The sequence below is a fragment of the Pleurodeles waltl genome, chromosome 12 (genome assembly GCF_031143425.1).
Source record: "Pleurodeles waltl isolate 20211129_DDA chromosome 12, aPleWal1.hap1.20221129, whole genome shotgun sequence".
NCBI classification, from domain to species: Eukaryota; Metazoa; Chordata; class Amphibia; order Caudata; family Salamandridae; genus Pleurodeles; species Pleurodeles waltl.
In genome coordinates, this window is record NC_090451.1 from 92721381 (window position 1) to 92739549 (window position 18169).

Genomic DNA, 18169 nt, shown 5'->3' on the forward strand with positions numbered 1-18169 from the left:
AGCTCCTCACACATGCCTACAAGGCCCTCCACAACATCAGACCTGCACCCACCAGACATCTCCGCTCCGCCCACCTGGCCCTGGCCACTACATCAAAGAACCGCAAGACCTCGGCTGGAGGAAAATCCTTCTCCTACCTCGCTGCGCAGACCTGGAACTCTCTACTGCTACATCTCAGGCAATCCCTGCCTCAATTTAGGAAGGACCTCAAGACTTGGCTCTTTGACTGAACTGCTTAAACGCCCCCCCCAGCACCTTGAGACCCTAATGGGTGATTAGCCGCGCTCTACAAGAACGATTGATTGATCTCATTTGGATGTTTGGCCTCTTGACTATACGGTCGTTTTTCTTTTTGCTTCACCTCTCTTCTTAGTTTCTAATTATTTCCAGTGGTTACTGTTTCCGTGTTCTTCCTGACTTCCTATCTTTCACCTCTTCAGTGCTTGGCCTTCCTTCATTTGATCCTCTGTTCTGCCTCTGGAATTCATCCTTTTCTTTCAGATGCCAGCCATTCTAGGTCCTCCACTTATTCTGGGCTTCACACTGGTAAGAATTTATTGCACAATTACTCTTGTGGTGAATTAACATCGCCTACCCTCGCCTTAAGAAAGGCACACCCTACATTAGCTATTCCAAAGCAGACCATATTGAAGAAACACTCCTGTGTTTTTTCTTGATATTCCTCCTTTAGCCATCGCGCTGTGTACTATTCAGTGGTTGGAAGCCAAATTCTTGTGACTTCAAAGGATATGTTATGGGTCTCATAAACCCATGGTCTGAGTTTCACACAATGAGATTGGAAATGAGCTGCCTTTCGGTCATCCCAACTATGTCTTGGTTCTGCTTCCTGCTGTGTGGGTGGGAAGACAAACACTCTTTTGTAGAACTAAAAAGACATGCATCACTTTAACATTCAGGGGCCGAAGGGTCTGTGTTTAGCCAAGGTAAGATGAACCACCATACAAATTAAATGGGACATTTCATGGCCATAGGTGGGGTGAAACAGAGAAGACAAAGAAAAATGAGATGGATCCAGAACCAGGTGACTTTAATTTAGGCAGTAAGACTGTGTGTCAGTCCTGACAGGGCTATGCTCTCAAATGGGTGAATGAGGACACCAGGTTATTCCCAACCTCCATAGTCCAGAAACACCCATTGCTGCTGAGACAGCCCACAGTTGAGACAGAATCTGTGTTTCCCAAACAATAACTTTAGGTCTAACCAATTATAGATGGACTACAAATACGCTTAAGAGGCATTACCCCATGCCACCCCATTTGGAACTGTCTGTAATCCAAGAGCTGGTGTAGGGTTCTTGGGTTTTGCCAAGGTGGAAAGTTATGCCCCTGAACTTCGCTAAGAAGAACATGTTTGAGAAGGAACCCTTGTGTGCGAGAGTGAGGCACAGAAAATCAGCATGAGGGAAACTGATATTTGTTTCCTGTCTGAGAGCCAATTCTGAACAGCTGTTGTCCATTCCTATAGATTATGCTCTTCTATATTTTTTTTTATGAGCTAAGTTTATGTGTAGATAAACCATAAAAGTATGGCTTACTAATGAAAGGCTTGAGCGGAAAAACTAAGTGATGTATTATGAAGAAGACTAAGACTGATGGTAATACCATGCAAGAACTTCTTCATAATGCAGTAAGATGTAGACTGAGAACTGTGCAGGTAGTGCCTACCAGCCTTATTGCCTTATTGCATCTGGACGGAAATGTCTCAGATATTTGAAACATGGCTACAAAGTTTTCTCAACTTCACCAAGGTCACGTCAAATATTGCTGTCAGCAATATCGCACCAATTGCTGCATGTTGTGATGCACTTTGGCATCCCTTGCTATTTATGTACAAATGAATGGTAGAGAGCAAGTGTTGCCTGGGGTGAAACCTACCCTCCAACACTTGAAGAGCATCAGTCTCTGCAGGAATGTGATTATTGCAGCTAGGAGAGGTTAGCCATACTGGCTGTTCACAAGGTGGCAAGTTATCTGAGCTAGTCCATGTTGAATCTCAAGCTAGTTTTAAGAAGTGAGGGGTGACAGCTGACAACTGTAACTAGTATCTGAAATATCTTTGGGGGGCGGTGAGTGTAGAGCTTTCATTCTATGTCAGGACCGGATGCTCAGATTATACTTCTCTGTTGTTTACTGTATTTTCACTACAGCCAATTATAACAGTAAACCACAAAAAACGCTTGAACAATGGCTGCACTGACTGCAGCTAGGATTGAAACAAAAAAGTTACCTGACGAAGCAAATGATGGGAACGGGAGAAGAGGAGCCAATCATCGACGTGTGAAAGACTGTCTAGTTATATTATAGAATTAGAAATGAGAGATTATTGGTTCTATGGTGAACGCACAATATTTTGACCAATGATGGTGTGAGAAGATACTTTATGGAGTTTTAACTTAGCCTGACTGGACTTAGGAGTTCGAGCCCATTCTATCCCATTCGCTAACCCTTAGCGGTCCCGTTCGAGGAGCTGAGCCGCTCCTGATGTTTTCTCTTCCTCATCGTTTTACCCTCATAGAGAAATCATATTTATGCTGATTCCTTAAATTGATGACTTTCCTAAGATGGTTCGGTTGATTTAAAGCCCATCAGTGGCTGAGACAATCCCATTCTTTCCTCATGCTGAAGCTGAACAGACGGCAGTCCAACTGACGAAGAAACCGCAGCTTGACAATCCATTCAGGAGAGGTATATCAAATGTTATGGTTTCTGTAGTAGATTTTTGTTCTTTTCTTTTAGGTACCAACTGCAATTTTTTTTTTATAAGAGCCCTAGTTAGATGTTTTCCAAATGTTTTGACTAAATTACTTTTGCATGAAGTCCAAACATGCCATTCAAATTGGAGGATTAGTTAGAGTGTCATGTGCATATTACTGTTATTAACAAATAATTGATTTTGTTCACCTGTTGAATCTAGATATATGCCATCTCTATCATTCAGTTATTGATGTTATTAATCTGCACTGTAACTATGGAATGTTTAATTATTAATACATTGGGAAAATTTAGATTTTTCCACAGCTTTAGTCAGCCTGTGTTGTTTGTATATGCTTATCATTTGGTTTTGAGATTAATTTACATGATATTAGCATTGTTAACATAGGGAAATAAAACTTTCTAATTTTACTAAAAGGTGTGGTTATTGATGGCTAGATAGGTAATGGTGTGTAAAGGTTATTGACTCCAAAATGTTAATGATGTTTTATTGACTATGTTGTTCTATTGCTGTTGAAGTTATGAGCCATGGTGGAATCACTCTAAGGGTTAGTCAAAAGGTCCACCGAACCTCTAATGCGTCCCCTTATAAATACATTAGAAAAGACCAAATAAGGCCAGACGCGCTCACACAGTGGTACTGCAACTCTTCACCAGACAACCGAAAAGGTATGTGAAACACTTCCAAAAAGGGGACACTAAGTAAAATTCTGCCACGCAATCGAACGAGCCTGAAACAAGAAGAGGCCAGGTCAAGGCAAAATTTGGTAAATGGCAGCATTTGGAAGCATTTAGGAAATTATCTCAGACTTTCATGACTGATCAACTATGTAGCACAGTTGTGTAGCCATTTTAGGTATAGCTTCATGCACGTTATTTTAATACACTAGGCCAAGCCGTAGTGCACTCTAACCTAGATAGATTTTATTCGGCTTTCTTTTATTATTCTTACAATAGCCACTTTTACGGTCTTGTTTTTTTTTTCTGTTTATCTAGCTGTTTTGCCTAGGCCATCAGTCTGTTCTCAAACAAGACATTCTTGCTCACTCTGTGCTTTTTCCAAGGCTACAGCAAGGTACATTGCCGGTGAACGTGGTATAAGTTTAGTCTCCGACATTTGTAGAAAACATCTTTACGTAGGGACATTTTCTCAGAATATTAGTTGTTTTATTATAAAAACACTTCCCTGTCCCTTACACGTTAGAGGGAGATTCCAGCCAGAGAACCACGTCTGTATGCTGATTGCCGAATGCTTTGCTGCAGCTGTTTTGCAGACCATAGGGTTTTGCTCAGGTATGGGGGATGATGTTTTCCCAGGGGAACCTGAAGGGCAGAATTAGAGCTTAACAAGCTGTTCTCTATCATAGCCTAGGTAGAAGTTAGTCTACTGACTGTAGTGACAATATGGTAGCGTTATTCTTATGCTTCACTCTCCTTGTCACAATTTTAATACTGTCATGCTGTGTCGTCCTGGTTATTGCAGCTCACGCTTTGCTATCTAAGATGCAGTTGCTTCAGTAAAAACATTATTGAAACATGTACTGCCTCTGTTTGTCATTGTATATATGAGACTAATGCAACTGAGAGAAACGGATGAGACCTGAGTGACCACGGCTTCTCTGAGAAACCAATTATGTAATGCACTCAGCTGCCCAGCCATCCCTGCCCTTGGGTAGAGATGAGGCACTGCTAGTTAGCCGCAGCAAAACCCGGGTTGGAGCAACAGGTGTCACCTGAAGCGGGTCAGACTCAGTCTCCCCACACTATGGGCGATTCTGCTGCTCACAATCCAGTAGTCTCATTAGAATAATGAGAGCCTACGCGACATGGCGCCTCTAACGTTTGGTCAAGCTCTAATTTTCTGGTCCTCCTGAGTATCTCTGTCTCATTATATACAACGATACCTCAATACCATATGCGGAGACGTCTGTGGTACGGAGGATTTCTGCCTCAGCTACGTAGGTAATCCTGTCTGATGCTGGAGGTTGTTCAAGCTTGAACTCTGAAAGGAAAACCCTATTTGGTGTGCCTTCGCTGAACAACTTTACCATCTAATATGGCAAATCCACAACAGGCAGCAATAGCAGTCAATATGAGACAACCTCTGACTGCACATTTATTAGCAAATGGCGTAACAGCCCAGGGGGGTCCGGTCACATTTGTGGTGGATGCCCATGCAGCTTATAGAACAGAACTCTTCGGGGGGGTCCGGTCACATTTGTGGTGGATGCCCATGCAGCTTATAGAACAGAACTCTTCTATTCTTGGGTCACATTTCCAGCAGTTGATGGGAACACAAATACATTTCATCACTACACACTTGCAAACGCACATGGACAATACAGGGCTTATGCATATTTAGAAATACCTTTATCTTATCAAGAACATAATAATTGGCTTGATGTCGCCTACCCCACACAATCTTACCAGTAAGTTTAGGTCCTCTAATTAATGATGGTCATACCTGGCCTTTATTGGCTACTTATACACCACACCCTGCAGTAGCGACTTTAGCAGTAGCTGAGGTTCGTCGCTTATATATCGAACTAACAGCGACATATAGACGATTAGTACAGTTTGTGATGCAAACATTAAATACAAACTCAGCACGTGCTGCTCCAGCACAACCACATGCAGTGACGCCAGGTATAAACCTTGCGACCGTACATTCCATCATGGGTAAAGTACCCGCCAAACGAGAGGCAACTCTGTTTTGGTTAGCCCAGAAAATAAATGCACTGGAAGCAGTATTTCCCCATATGGGACCTCAGGATAAACATGGAATTCTAACGATGTGCTTGCCATTTGGAATGGTCCCTAAAGTAGATAACTGTAATACCTGGGGCACGGTATTTGCCGCGCTCTATACTACCGCACACAGTACACAGACACTTGCCAATTTACCGGAAGTGTTGAAGCAAATTCAAGATGAATACAGGGCTGCCCTGGCCCTGGAGATGCAATTGATGGGTAATTTTGTCACGGTATCCTCAATTATTTTAAGTAATCTTAAGGGGGAAGCAGTCGCACTAGCAGTGCGCATGCGGGTCCGTGATGTTCCTCAACAGGATCAGGAACTCAAACTGCCTAAGATTATCGCAGGGACCTATTCTAGTATTGGTCGAGCTAGACTAGGGGCCAGACCAACTAAACCACAATTTTAGGGCAAATCTTATAAAGATTTTTCCAAGCAAGCTCCTGAGGGTAATAAGAAACGCTGGGATAAAAAAAAAAAAACTCCTGAAAAGAGAGGGGAGAATCTCCGCGTATGGGGACCCCACAGAATAGATATAATCTCAGAAATAGAGATAATATAAAAACACCTAAAATATATCAATATACTTATACATGCCAACCTCGTTCCTTTCAGGACTCATCGGAAAAATGCAGTGAGAGAGGTGGGCGATCGGAGCGAAGAACAGAGTACGTGAAACCGAGACAGGAATCACAACGCTCGTCTGAGGTTTCGATTAAAAAGGAAGAGAAACCTCCCCAACAGACACCCCAATTTAAAAAGAAAAAGGTGGCAGCGGTCGCAGTACGACATGCCACTCAAGAAGAGGGTCTTCTTGAAGAACAGGAAGTAGGCATTAGCAGTGATAGGCAGCGCGGCAGAGGTCACAATAGTTCGCCGGAGCCTTCTAGAGCATCTGGAGCTGAAAGCAACTGATGACTTTCTACAAGTAGAAACTGCGGACATTCGTGTCTCCACACCCGATAGGGTGTATAAAGTGACGCTACAGTTAGAAGGAGACATTGAGCGCATAATAGACACAATCTTTTGGGAACGCGTAGTAAATATATATGATGTCTTGTTGGCCGAACAAAATTGGCCACCTGAATTTGTCCGTACCTGCCCATATGGAGAAGATGTTATTAAGCTTTCTTTCTCACCCCTTGTTCTGGAGAAACTAGCTGAATCCTATGCTATTGATTGGGCTTTGGCACAGGCACCTGCGTTATATCGCAATCTTGTAGGATGGGATAAAGAATCTCCCACCATGTAATACCCATTAAAAATGAACCTCAACCTCAGTACCCAATAAAACATGAAGCAATAGCACCTGTGAGAGAAATACTCACACAATTAGAGTACCAGGGCATAATTGAACCCTGTGTCTCCCCAATGAATAATTCTTTATTTCCATTAGCCAAACCGGACTATTCATACAGAATAGTCTTAGACTACAGACACTTAAACAGTCATACACACACACATGCTATACAAAATTCACATAGTACAGCACTGATGAACAACATAGTGCGTAAAAAATACAAAAGAACACTGGATATTTCCAATGTTGTTTTCTGCCAGAATATAGCACCTGAGAGTAGAGACTTAACAAGTTTCAGCGCACTAGGCTCCCAGAAAAAAATCCGTAGATTACCTCAGAAGTACAAGAACAGCCCAGGACTGTTCGCAGCTCGTGTGACTAAATCTTGCACGACATTGATCCTGAAGCATTTTTCTATGTAGATGATATCTATCTTACGGATGATGAATTGCTACATTAATTAATTCGGTAGCCCGCATTGTTGTGGGATTTGCTGAATTTGGCTACAAATTCAACTTAAAAAAACCAAAAATAGCCTTCCTCAGCGTCCGGGTTCTGGAATATGAGCTACTGAGTGAAGGAAAGAGCAATTCTTAGAAAAATGCGCACAACTACAACCTCCAAACACGATAAAAAAAACTCCAATCTCTATTGGGTTTTCTAAATTTTGGCAGAATTTACATTCCAGATTATGCTTCACGCATAAAACCTTTATATGACTTAATACGTCCAGACTTTTCAAGTAAATTTTGGACAGTCGAACACACACAAATACTTAGGGAACTGCAGACTGACATGCTTACAGCACAACACTTACACATGAGGGGCAACAAAACACACTTGATCATCAGAGTAATTGCTGGGGCCATTGGTTTCACTCATGTAACCTTTAATGAGGGTGAGACCGTCCCAATAGCTTACAAATCACATTTGTACTCAGTAGAAGAACAACGCTTTGCTCCCACTGAGAAAATTCTCACTGCTGTTCAGATGGCTGTCATTAAAGAAAGACCTCTAGCCCAGGGCAAACGCATTATTGTCGTTTCTCCGATTCCAGCTGTAGAGGCTGTCATAAAAGCAAGCGACCCTAACGCTAAAGCATTACATCCACTTTGGATACAGTGGGCCACGTCTTTGACAGCCACTGATGTAGACTACACCTTTGACAAACTCAAGAATTTCTGCACTACGGGCTGGAATATCCAATTCCAGCAAACACGTTGCCTATCGAACAATATCACAGTCATGTACACCGATGGCTCAGCACAACCTGCAATAGGCACAAAGCATCAATACTCTGCTGCTTGTGCAGTCGTAAGCGGCTATATGGAGGACAATAAATTCTGTGCACTCCATACTTTTAAGCAAGCCCTAGGGGATTGCATAGCACAATTAGCAGAGCTCAAAGCTCTGGTGATGGCACTGGAACATACGGATCCTGCACAGTATACACTAATTGTTTGTGATTCGTACTATTGTGTCCAGTCCTTCAATGAATACCTGCATTACTGGCGCCAGAATGGGTTCAGAGATTCTAATGGCAACACCATTAAACACAGACTTCTGTGGGGGAAAGTAGTGGATCTGAAGGAAACGCTACTAAATGTCCATTTTGTTCACACACTTGGACACCAGCGTGTTGGAATACACGTTGCTGGAATACACTGGCTGATGAAGCCGCAAAGTCAGCAGTGGCTGTGGCTGCTGTTGCGGCAGTAACTCGTTTGAGTTCAAAACCGGACGCAGACATATGGGCTGCCGTGAAAGCTACGGCTGATGGTATGCCCTATCCAAAAGCATTTCCTATTAAATATTCCTACCGAATGGGAGGTTTCCTGAACGCTGAAGTTAAGATACCAGGCGTAGGGTTGCGAGATATCCCCAACAGAGATATAAGACCACAATTGATTAAAGCAGCGTATGAAGGGGTAGCATCTGCCCATGTTGGTGTGGTGGCTATAATATCAATCTTACAAGCCCGCTATTGGTGGCCAGGCCTCTACACAGAGACCAAGCAGTATAACCTTTGTTGTGACATCTGCCAACAAATTAAAGTTTCAACTGCCAAACGCCCGCCGCACACACCCCTCTGGATTTCAAATAAACCTTTACAATGTGTGTACTTGGACCATTGCGGTCCCCTAACACCGGACAGAGCATACAAGTATATTCTAGTCACTGTTGATTCTTGCTCCAGATTTCTATGGGTATGGCCACAACGCTCGGCTGACGCTTGGACTGGTATTAAAGATTTGCAAGTCTTTATCGGTACATATGCAGTTGCGACTTTCCACTCGGACCAGGGCCCTGCTTTCGCCTCAAGGGCATTCACGGACGCCATGGCTTTGTTGGGGGTCCAACTCCAGTACTCGTCTCCATTTCAACCCAAGGGAAATAGTGTTGTGGAGCTATTAAATCGTGATTTAGAGCAATCCTTAACAGCCAGAGTCTTAGGTACGGGTCGTAGTTGGCTTAATCACCTGTATGGAGTCCAGAGAGCACTTAACAATCTGTCTAGAAGGTCCTTTAGGGATCGTACTTCATATGAGTTCCTTTTTGGAACTCAAATGTATGTTCCAGATCTTGATGTCCTGCTGTGGAGGCGGCAGAAACACCATTTGACATAAATGAACGTGTCACTGTCTTACAGGATTTACAACAGTTCAGTGATGACAGTTCTTCTATCAGTGCTGCCTCCACAGGAATCAAGGATGTACCTGTAATGCCTACCGGCCGGATTCCTAGAGTCGGGGATCTAGTACGTGAAAAGGTTGCTGTGAAAAAGGAATTTGGTCCTTCTTAATGAGCACCAGTCCCAGTCTTGGGGATCCACGGCACAGAACTGTAATTCTACCACCACTGGCAGGTGCCAAAGAAAATCGTTTTGTCTCCATCGACAATGTCAAACTACACCATGTGGCCAATCCCGCACAGAAGACCAAGAGGAACAACCAGTAGTTCCTGAATCCCTCTCACTACTGGTCAAGAAATTCCTCTATAAGTTGTGAGCAACAACACCGACACCTCTTCGAGCTTGGGGAGGGTGGAAAATGATCTTGCATTGGTTCCACTAGCATCAAATAATACAGAAATAATCCAACTAACACAGCTCCAGTTTTTGAACAAACTGCTTCTGGATATTTTGCTGACATCAATGACGACGTTTCAGACTCATTTGCCTCTTCAAAACCTGAACTGTCAAACACACGTAAGCTAATGAACTGGCTTAAAATAACATACTTTGTTCTTCCATGGAACTATCTATGGCTTTCCTTGATTATACTAGCTTTCCTACTTTGGATTCGTTTCGTTATAACTTTCTTTTTGTTAATAGACGGACATTTTCTTCCTGAAAAATCAACAGTTGAACTGGTGGATGAGGTCTTAAAACCACATTTTTCATCACACAAGGTCTGAAGAGACTTGTCTTTTGTGAACATTTCCGCAATACCAATTTCTGATGGGATTGCTTGGGATAAAGTAACTTTTGATATATACGACCCTACGGAGGTCATTCAAATACCTTATGTGTTCAAACTCTCCATGAACGATATAATAATACCAGGCATTGTTTCTGATGATTGGGATGTGAAAACAGTTGATTCTATGATGACTGAATTGCAGTATTATACTGTATTTGAAAAAACGAAGATGTTTATCAATCTAAAGAAAATTATGGTGATATGTTTTGCTGTAATTATTACGGGCACCATTTCATACACAAAGCAAGCAGCCCCAAAACTGTTTTTAATTACACACAGTGGGAACATTGTCCGACTCCATCACAAGGGAGTTCCAAAACATATTCTGAATAATTTACATATTTTTCTGGGCATGATGTTAAAAATGCTGAGTCGTAATATTTTAAAATACCACCTCCAGAAACATACGCATATTATTGAGAAATATGAAATTTATATATCTGGATTCCTTTGTTTCCCGGTTGACTATAAAAGGCTATGAATATTGGCTGAAGTCAATTGACTTAAAAAGTGCGTGGGGAACTAGACATTGGCAAATAAGGGGGAAGGAAGCTTTATTTAGGTCATGCCTGATACCTGTACAAATGATATTTTTAAATGAAACAGTACAACAAACAAGTTGTCTAGGCTTAGCAAAGATCAAAGAATTAAACACGCCCAGTTTACCTGCCCCTGCAAAGTTTTACAAATGGCAAAAATATATAAATGCAACTGAAGATCAGCTCGACGAATGGGTCCAGAATGGTACATTTAATGTTTCACTGACATGTCCTGGTGGGTGGTTATTATGGCCAGCAGATACCAATGGGTGTCACCAACGTTTATCAACTCCTCAGGGGGTTTTAGAATTAATAATCCGGACCCTCGCTATATATCATCCGAACATGCGGGTATAGTTACAGTGTACAGTGTAGGGAAACTATGCCAGCAATCGTTAAGAACTTCCTCACTAGATGTGGTTAGAGAACACCTCAGTCTCCTGTCCAATAATACCGATTTAGAGCACTTTTTGTTAGGCCCCAGGAAACACTGCAGAAAGCGTTTCTTATATGAAGTATATAATGAAATTTGGAAGCTTTCCCAACAAGAAGCAGCTGCCCGGTTAAGGCAAATAGACCAGGAAAATTAAAAAAGGCATTAGCTGTTGTGGATAATGGGATTAATACCCTGTTCGACCGGATATACACCTTAAATAACATTGTCTCTTCTGCTATAGACATTATACAAGCGGATATGTCTTCCTTACACCACGGACAGAGTCAGCTAAGGTCCATCATGCAGTTGGGTTGGACACTTCAAACACGGAAGCCGGGTCGCGTTCCCTGGCAGCATGTCAGCACAAGGGAAATATTTTCTTCCTTTAATTTAACGCAACAACAACAACTAATGGTTAAGAAGGAAGTGACTTATGTCATGTTAAACATCGAGAAATTAGAAAAGTTGCCTTTTACTGTGGCTGAAATACCATCTGCTGAGTGGCTAATACACGGGGTCATTAATCTGCCTATTTCTACACTTCAATTCACCTCCTGTTTAAAACACATCCCAGTAGGCAGACATGAAAGGCTGGAAGATAGTTACATCCATGAGGTGTGGGAGCTACCCTTCTCGTACAAATGTCTCAGTGGCATGAAAGAGGTCTTTCGTAGCGGTAGTGAATGCAAGACTTCAGTCAGCCATTCAATGGTTTGTAAACAGTTGTCCTTGCATGGGACGTGTAATGCGTCTGCAGCAAACTTAGGGCCTCATTACGACCCTGGTGGGCGGCAGTAAGCTGGCGGTAACATGCCATACCGCCAGCCCCTCCAACATAATGCCAGGTCATAATCCCCAGGGCAGCGGTGCAAGCACTGCTGCCCTGGGGATTATGAGTTCCCGACCGCCAGCCTGGCCACGGTGGTAAACACTGCCATGGAAAGGCTGGCGGTAAGGGGGACTCAGGGTGCCCCTGGAATGCCAATGCACTTGGCATGGGCAGTGCAGGGGCTCCCAGGCACAGCCCCATCGCGCATTTCACTGCCCGAATTTCGGGCAGTGAAATGTGCGACGGGTGTTACTGCACCCGCTGCACATCAACATTGCCGCAAGCTCAATTACGAGCCGGCTGCAATGTTGATGTGACTTTTCCACTGGGCCAGCGGACGGTAACACTGTTACCATCCGCTGGCCCGGCAGAAAAGTCAAAATAGGGAGCCAGATATACCGCCAGCACTGGTGGTATTCTGGCGCCCGCAGCTTCGGCGGTCTTTGGCAAAGACCACCGAAGTTGTAATGAGGGCCGTAGCTTGTTATCTGAAGGGAGTTTGTGTCCCTTTGATTGGACCTACATTCCAGGTGCTTTCAAACGGCAGCTATATCCTCCTAAATGGTGAAGACTGTTGTGGGATGCGAGCTGGAATAGTTTATGTTGTTTCGGTCTCTACGATCGTTACATGCTGCAGGAATGTAATTTTTCCCCCCCACTAAGATAAAAGAGGTAGCTGACATTTGGCCTCACATTGCTACTTCGAATGTAAATTTTGACAGACTCAAGGCTTTATTGTTTCAAAAACTTGTGGCTCTTACTTCTGCACGCGAGACCTACGCACTTCAGGTGGCAAGGTCATCAGCAGAGATACCGTCCCTTTTAAGTACCAACTTTTCGATACACTTTGGTGAACTTGTGGGACGAATATTTAATGCGTCCAGCACTACTGGAATCGCAACTTCTTTAAGGCTGTTGGTTCTGGTTTCATTCACACTTTCTCCATATTCAGTCTAATACCATCAGCCATCCACTCAATTTCCTCTAGTATTTTTGGGGGATTTCCAATAACTTTGGCTTTATTACCTGGCGTTTTGCTGTTGCTATTTTTCACGCGCAATGGCTGTCCCGCCGCAACAAGAAGGAATGAAAGCGCTCCCATCAGTGCAGCTGTGTCGTGAATGCATGATGCAGTATTTTGGAGCAACAATCCTGAAGCAATTGGAGTGTGACTGGTCTCTGTCATTCAGACCAGTTCTACATTGTGTGCAGCCCGTGATACTGTGTCTCTGGTGCGCTTCTGAACATGCTCTGGAAGTCTGTCTTTCTACGCAGCGCTTGCTTTCATTGGACGCTGATCAGTTGATGTTCTCGCTGAGAGCTCATTACCAGACATGCACGTTGAGGTTGCGTTTGCTACGGGAAGCTAATTATGAGTTGCCCTTCCTGGAGGATGTGGCTCTTATCTCATCTTTGGGTACACCACGGAATGCCGCTTTGGCTGAGGCTGAGGCTATGGAACACAACTGCTCCTTGATCCTTCTTGGCGATGCCTTTCCAACTTTAACTTCTGCCGATGTGGAAGATTTCCTGTCCTCTATGGTCCCAGAATCCAGTGGAACTTTTAAAAAATAACTTAGACTTTTGAAATTCGGTCTTTTATGCCACACGTTCATGTTTTAAATTGTCTTTTTATATGCTTGTGTCCCTTCGACTTGTCATAATTGATATTAATTTTTACATGTATAATTTAGATTGAGCTTTTTTTGTAGCAATTTTTTATATTATTAGGCTTTGAACCACCTTCAACCGACAAGGGGAGGGTGTTGTGTAGCCATTTTAGGTATAGCTCCATGACATTATTTTAACACACTAGGCCAAGCCGTTAAGCACTCTAACCTAGATATATTTTATTCGGCTTTCTTTTATTATTCTTACAATAGCCACTTTTACGGTCTTCTTTTATTTTCTGTTTATCTAGCTGTTTTGCCTAGGCCAGCACTCTGTTCTCAAACAAGACATTCTTGCTCACTCTGTGCTTTTTCCAAAGCTACAGCAAGGTACATTGATGGTGAACATGGTATAAGTTTAGTCTCTGACATTCGTAGGAAATATCCTTAAGTAGGGACATTTTCTCAGAATATTAGTCGTTTTATTATAAAAACACTTCCCTGTTCCTTACATGTTAGAGGGAGGTTCCAGCCAGAGAACCACATCTGTATGCTGATTGCTGAATGCTTCGCTGCAGCCGTTTTGCAGACCACGGGCCTTTGCTCAGGTATGGGGGATGATGTCTTCCCAGGGGAACCTGAAGGGCAGAATTAGAGCTTAACCAGCTGTGCTCTATCATAGCCTAGGTAGACTGTAGTGACAATATGGTAGCGTTATTCTTATGCTTCACTCTCCTTGTCACAGTTTTAATACTGTCATGCTGTGTCGTCCTGGTTATTGCAGCTCACGCTTTGGTATCTAAGATGCAGTTGCTTCATTAAAAACATTATTGAATCATATAATGCCTCTGTTTGTCATTGTATATATGAGACTAATGTAACTGAGAGAAACGGATAAGACCTGAGTGACCACGGCTTCCCTGAGAAACCAATTATGCGCTCGGCTGCCCAGTCATCCCTGCCCTTGGGTAAAGATGAGGCACTGCTAGTTAGCCGGAGCAAAACCCGATTGGAGCGAAAGGTGTCACCTGCAGGGGGCCAGACTCAGTCTCCCCACACTGTGGGCGATTCTGCCGCTCAAAATCCAGTAGTCTCATTAGAATAATGAGAGCCTACGTGACAGCAACTTGGACAGCACATTGGCTTCGTTTTGACATTTGCCAAACAATGTTAGATCATTCAAATCAATCAGGAGATTTACAGGTGTACTTCCTCCCAATACCCAAGAAGGCTGAATGCCACTCAAGTGCAAACTCAGATTGAGGGATCACTGAAGATCGTTTGGGATCCTATTATTCGATTCACATGACATTGTGCACCTTAGATCTTCTGATTGCGTTCCCCATGCAAAAGTCGCAGGGTATGTTCAAAATGGCTGCACAAAGGGTTTGATAAGGATATCCGTAACCACCTAGGAGCAGAATGCCCGCAACCTGCCATGGTGGGTAACGTGGCTGAAGGCTCCCCAAAGTTGAACCCAATATGACCACTTTCCTCAAGGAAATCTCTAAAAACCATAAGAAGGGCATAGACAGGTCCAGTAAGGCCAGTTAGGACAAGTTAATAGATTTCTGCAGGGGCGTGGCTAGCTGATAATGGAGTAGGTAACACCTCTCCAGGCTCCGGCTGGAAAAGTCACATCCAGCACCATCCTGCAGACAAGATGGTACCCTTGCACATCAGGTGAGCGAGGGTCTGCACTGTATGCCCTCCTCGTCCTCCCTTCTGATGGGGAGGAGTGAAACTGCGGCAAGATTGGAGCTGCGGCAGGAGGTCAGGGGTTTGCCATGCTGAGAACAGCAACACAGCTGATATGCCCGGGACCCAGAATTTGGCCTGGGCCTATGTGTCCACCGGCTGATTTTTGATTAGCCTTGCAGGAGCATTCTGCCCTGTGAGGGCCTAAAGTGGGTCTACTCTGCCTTACAAGGGAGCGCATGGGGCACATAAAGACTGGCGCTGAGGACCTGTGGCCGGCGCAGCAGGCACCGAGCAGGTCCGTATAACTGAAGCATTACCTCCACTGCAGCTCTGCCCTGACCTAACCTCCCTGGGGGCTCACATCATTGTCCACTATTGCCCCTCTGCTGGACTGTATAGGGGCAGGAGCTGGGGTATGTAGCTTCTGCTGCGGCACCACGGGCTGCTCAAGGGGCACCTGGAGGCCTTGTGGCCCTACATAGAGACCTCCCCACGCCACTAAGCCCAGTAGAGACAGGGCGGCCTGATGCCAGCAGAGGATTTACCTCAACAGGAACCAAACTCTGAGTTCTTGGGGGAGAGGGGAGGGAGGAGTTGCCGATCGCACTGCCAAATGGTGGATTGCCCATGCACCCAGGACATGTTACCTCCCTAATGTGAGGATTGCCCACCAAGTTCCTCCAGGAGACCGGTGGGGACTAGAGCAGGCTTACTGAGTTCTGAGACCTGACTGCAGATTCCGAGGGTGCAGGGACTGCCTTCCTGAGAACTCTAACACCCTGCCTGCTCCCAACCAGGTCTCTAGTGTACCACAAGTCAAAACCTTTGTTGGTGCAGTGAACCTCCCTTGGTCCTGGGGAGGAACGCAACACAGACTCACACAGACTCTATAATATAGGAGCCGGCTCCACCACCCTCATGCATCTGTAATAACAATGGGAATGGCTAAATGAAAAAAGGACAAGGAAATCGGGCATGCAGTTCCAGAAGAGACGGGAGGCTTCTTCTTGGGAGCTAAGGGGCGATGTGGCAAGTCAAAGGAGCTACTAACGGGCCCTACTTTATAGGACATTTTATAGGCAATCACAACCTCTCGAGGGGTACTTGAGAGGAAGATTGATACTCTGGGTACAGTCCTGGGCCTGCTATGACATGATCACAGGAGTCTGGCTGACCGGGTTATGGCCACTGAGAGGAACCTGGCGGATGTACCTCCGTCACTGACATTGGTGAATGAGAGACTGGCTGCTATGGAGATGAAAGTGTGGACCTTGGAGATGAGAGCCGAAGATGCAGAGAACAGGGTACGCTGCAATAACATACGCATCATGGGTCTTCCAGAGGGAGTAGAAGGGAACAGTATGGTGACCTAAATGGAGAGATGGCTACAAGATGAGGAGGTCAAGGAAGGCCTGTCAATGTTCTATGCGCTGGAGCACGCCCACAGTGTGCCGGCAAGACCTCTGACGCTGTGTGCGCCCCTGCAACTAATTGTGGCCAGACTTCTGTACTACAAAGACTATGATCATATGTTGAAGCAGGCGAGGCAGCGAGGGGACATCATGGTTGAGAACAGCTGAGTGATATTTCCGGACTTCTCCCACGAGGTACAGCACCAGCGCTCACATTTCTTTGACGCTGAGAGGAAGTTATGGGAGATGGGCATCCCCTACGCCATGCTGTTCTCCGCCCGTTTCAGAGAGGTGACTCTGGATGGGGTATGGCTTTTCAAAGACCCCTAGGAGGTCTGAGCCTGGATAGATCAGCATCCCTAGGCTGGACCCAGTCGAGGACCTTGCGGGGCACAACCGCGATGTTCCTGACCATGCATTCGAGGATCACTGGGGAAGGGAGTTATTCCCTCCCTTTGGAGCAGAAGCCCAGCAAGAAAGACAGAAGACGATGAAGGCTGTGGCATCCTTGAGTGGCAGAGTGTCAGACATCTCATCGCCAAGCAGCAGATGGGTAGGCTACAATTATGTCCAAGGCTCCTACTGCTTTGAGGGCACGAGTATGGACCTGCCAACTGGCACCTCAGGAATGGCAGATGAACTTATCTGACGTGGCAAGCCTGAGGGGGACAGATCAGCCTGTTCTGAGTAAGATAACAATTGGGGGGTAGGGCTGTGGGGGCCTCACAGTGAGGACAACTGAACGTAGTAATAGATGCTGGATGGGCGCAGGACCACTGGAGGTGCAGCACTTGGCTAGTACCACCACCTGAGTCTGCATAGCAGGCCCTCCTGTGAGGGGATTGAAGCTTCTTGTCCTGGGGAGTGAGAGTTGGAGTATAGTTTGTTTGAGATTTACTGGGGATCCAGTGAGTCGAGGCCTTGCGCATATCCTGCACCACCACAGTGATGGGCTCATATATTTTCTCATCTGCCAGGTACGCGGAAGGTGGGCGATAGTGCGGAGGCATGCAGATGGTGACACCTATGACATACCGATTGCTTTCCTGGAATGTATGGGGCATGCAATCTATGACAAACCCCTATAAGGTGTACCTGTTCTTACACATAATGGGAATACACGTAGCCGTCCACAAACAAGAGATGTACCTTACCGCCAAAGACGGCACTGTACTGAAGCGTAGGTGGAGAGGGCACACATATTACACTTTACTCAGCATATGCATGGGAAGTGCTCATATGGATCTGAGCAGGAGTACCTTTCCAACACACTGGAGGTGTAGTGGACCCAGAGGGCAGGTATGTTGTAGTGACAGGCAGACACGACAGTTGGGACATCACAATAGCCAACATTGATGTCCCCAAAACAGGCC

At 44.9% G+C, this 18169-nt stretch overlaps 1 protein-coding gene across 1 annotated transcript in view; it reads left to right on the forward strand.

Moving 5' to 3' along the window:
• Positions 1 to 18169, forward strand: part of LOC138267513 (zinc finger protein ZFP2-like) — a 237779-nt gene that overhangs the window by 182853 nt on the left and 36757 nt on the right. The window contains exon 6 of the mRNA XM_069216516.1: positions 12863 to 12870. Within this exon, the coding sequence (XP_069072617.1) occupies positions 12863 to 12870 (8 nt within the window). The remainder of the gene's footprint in view (positions 1 to 12862; positions 12871 to 18169) is intronic.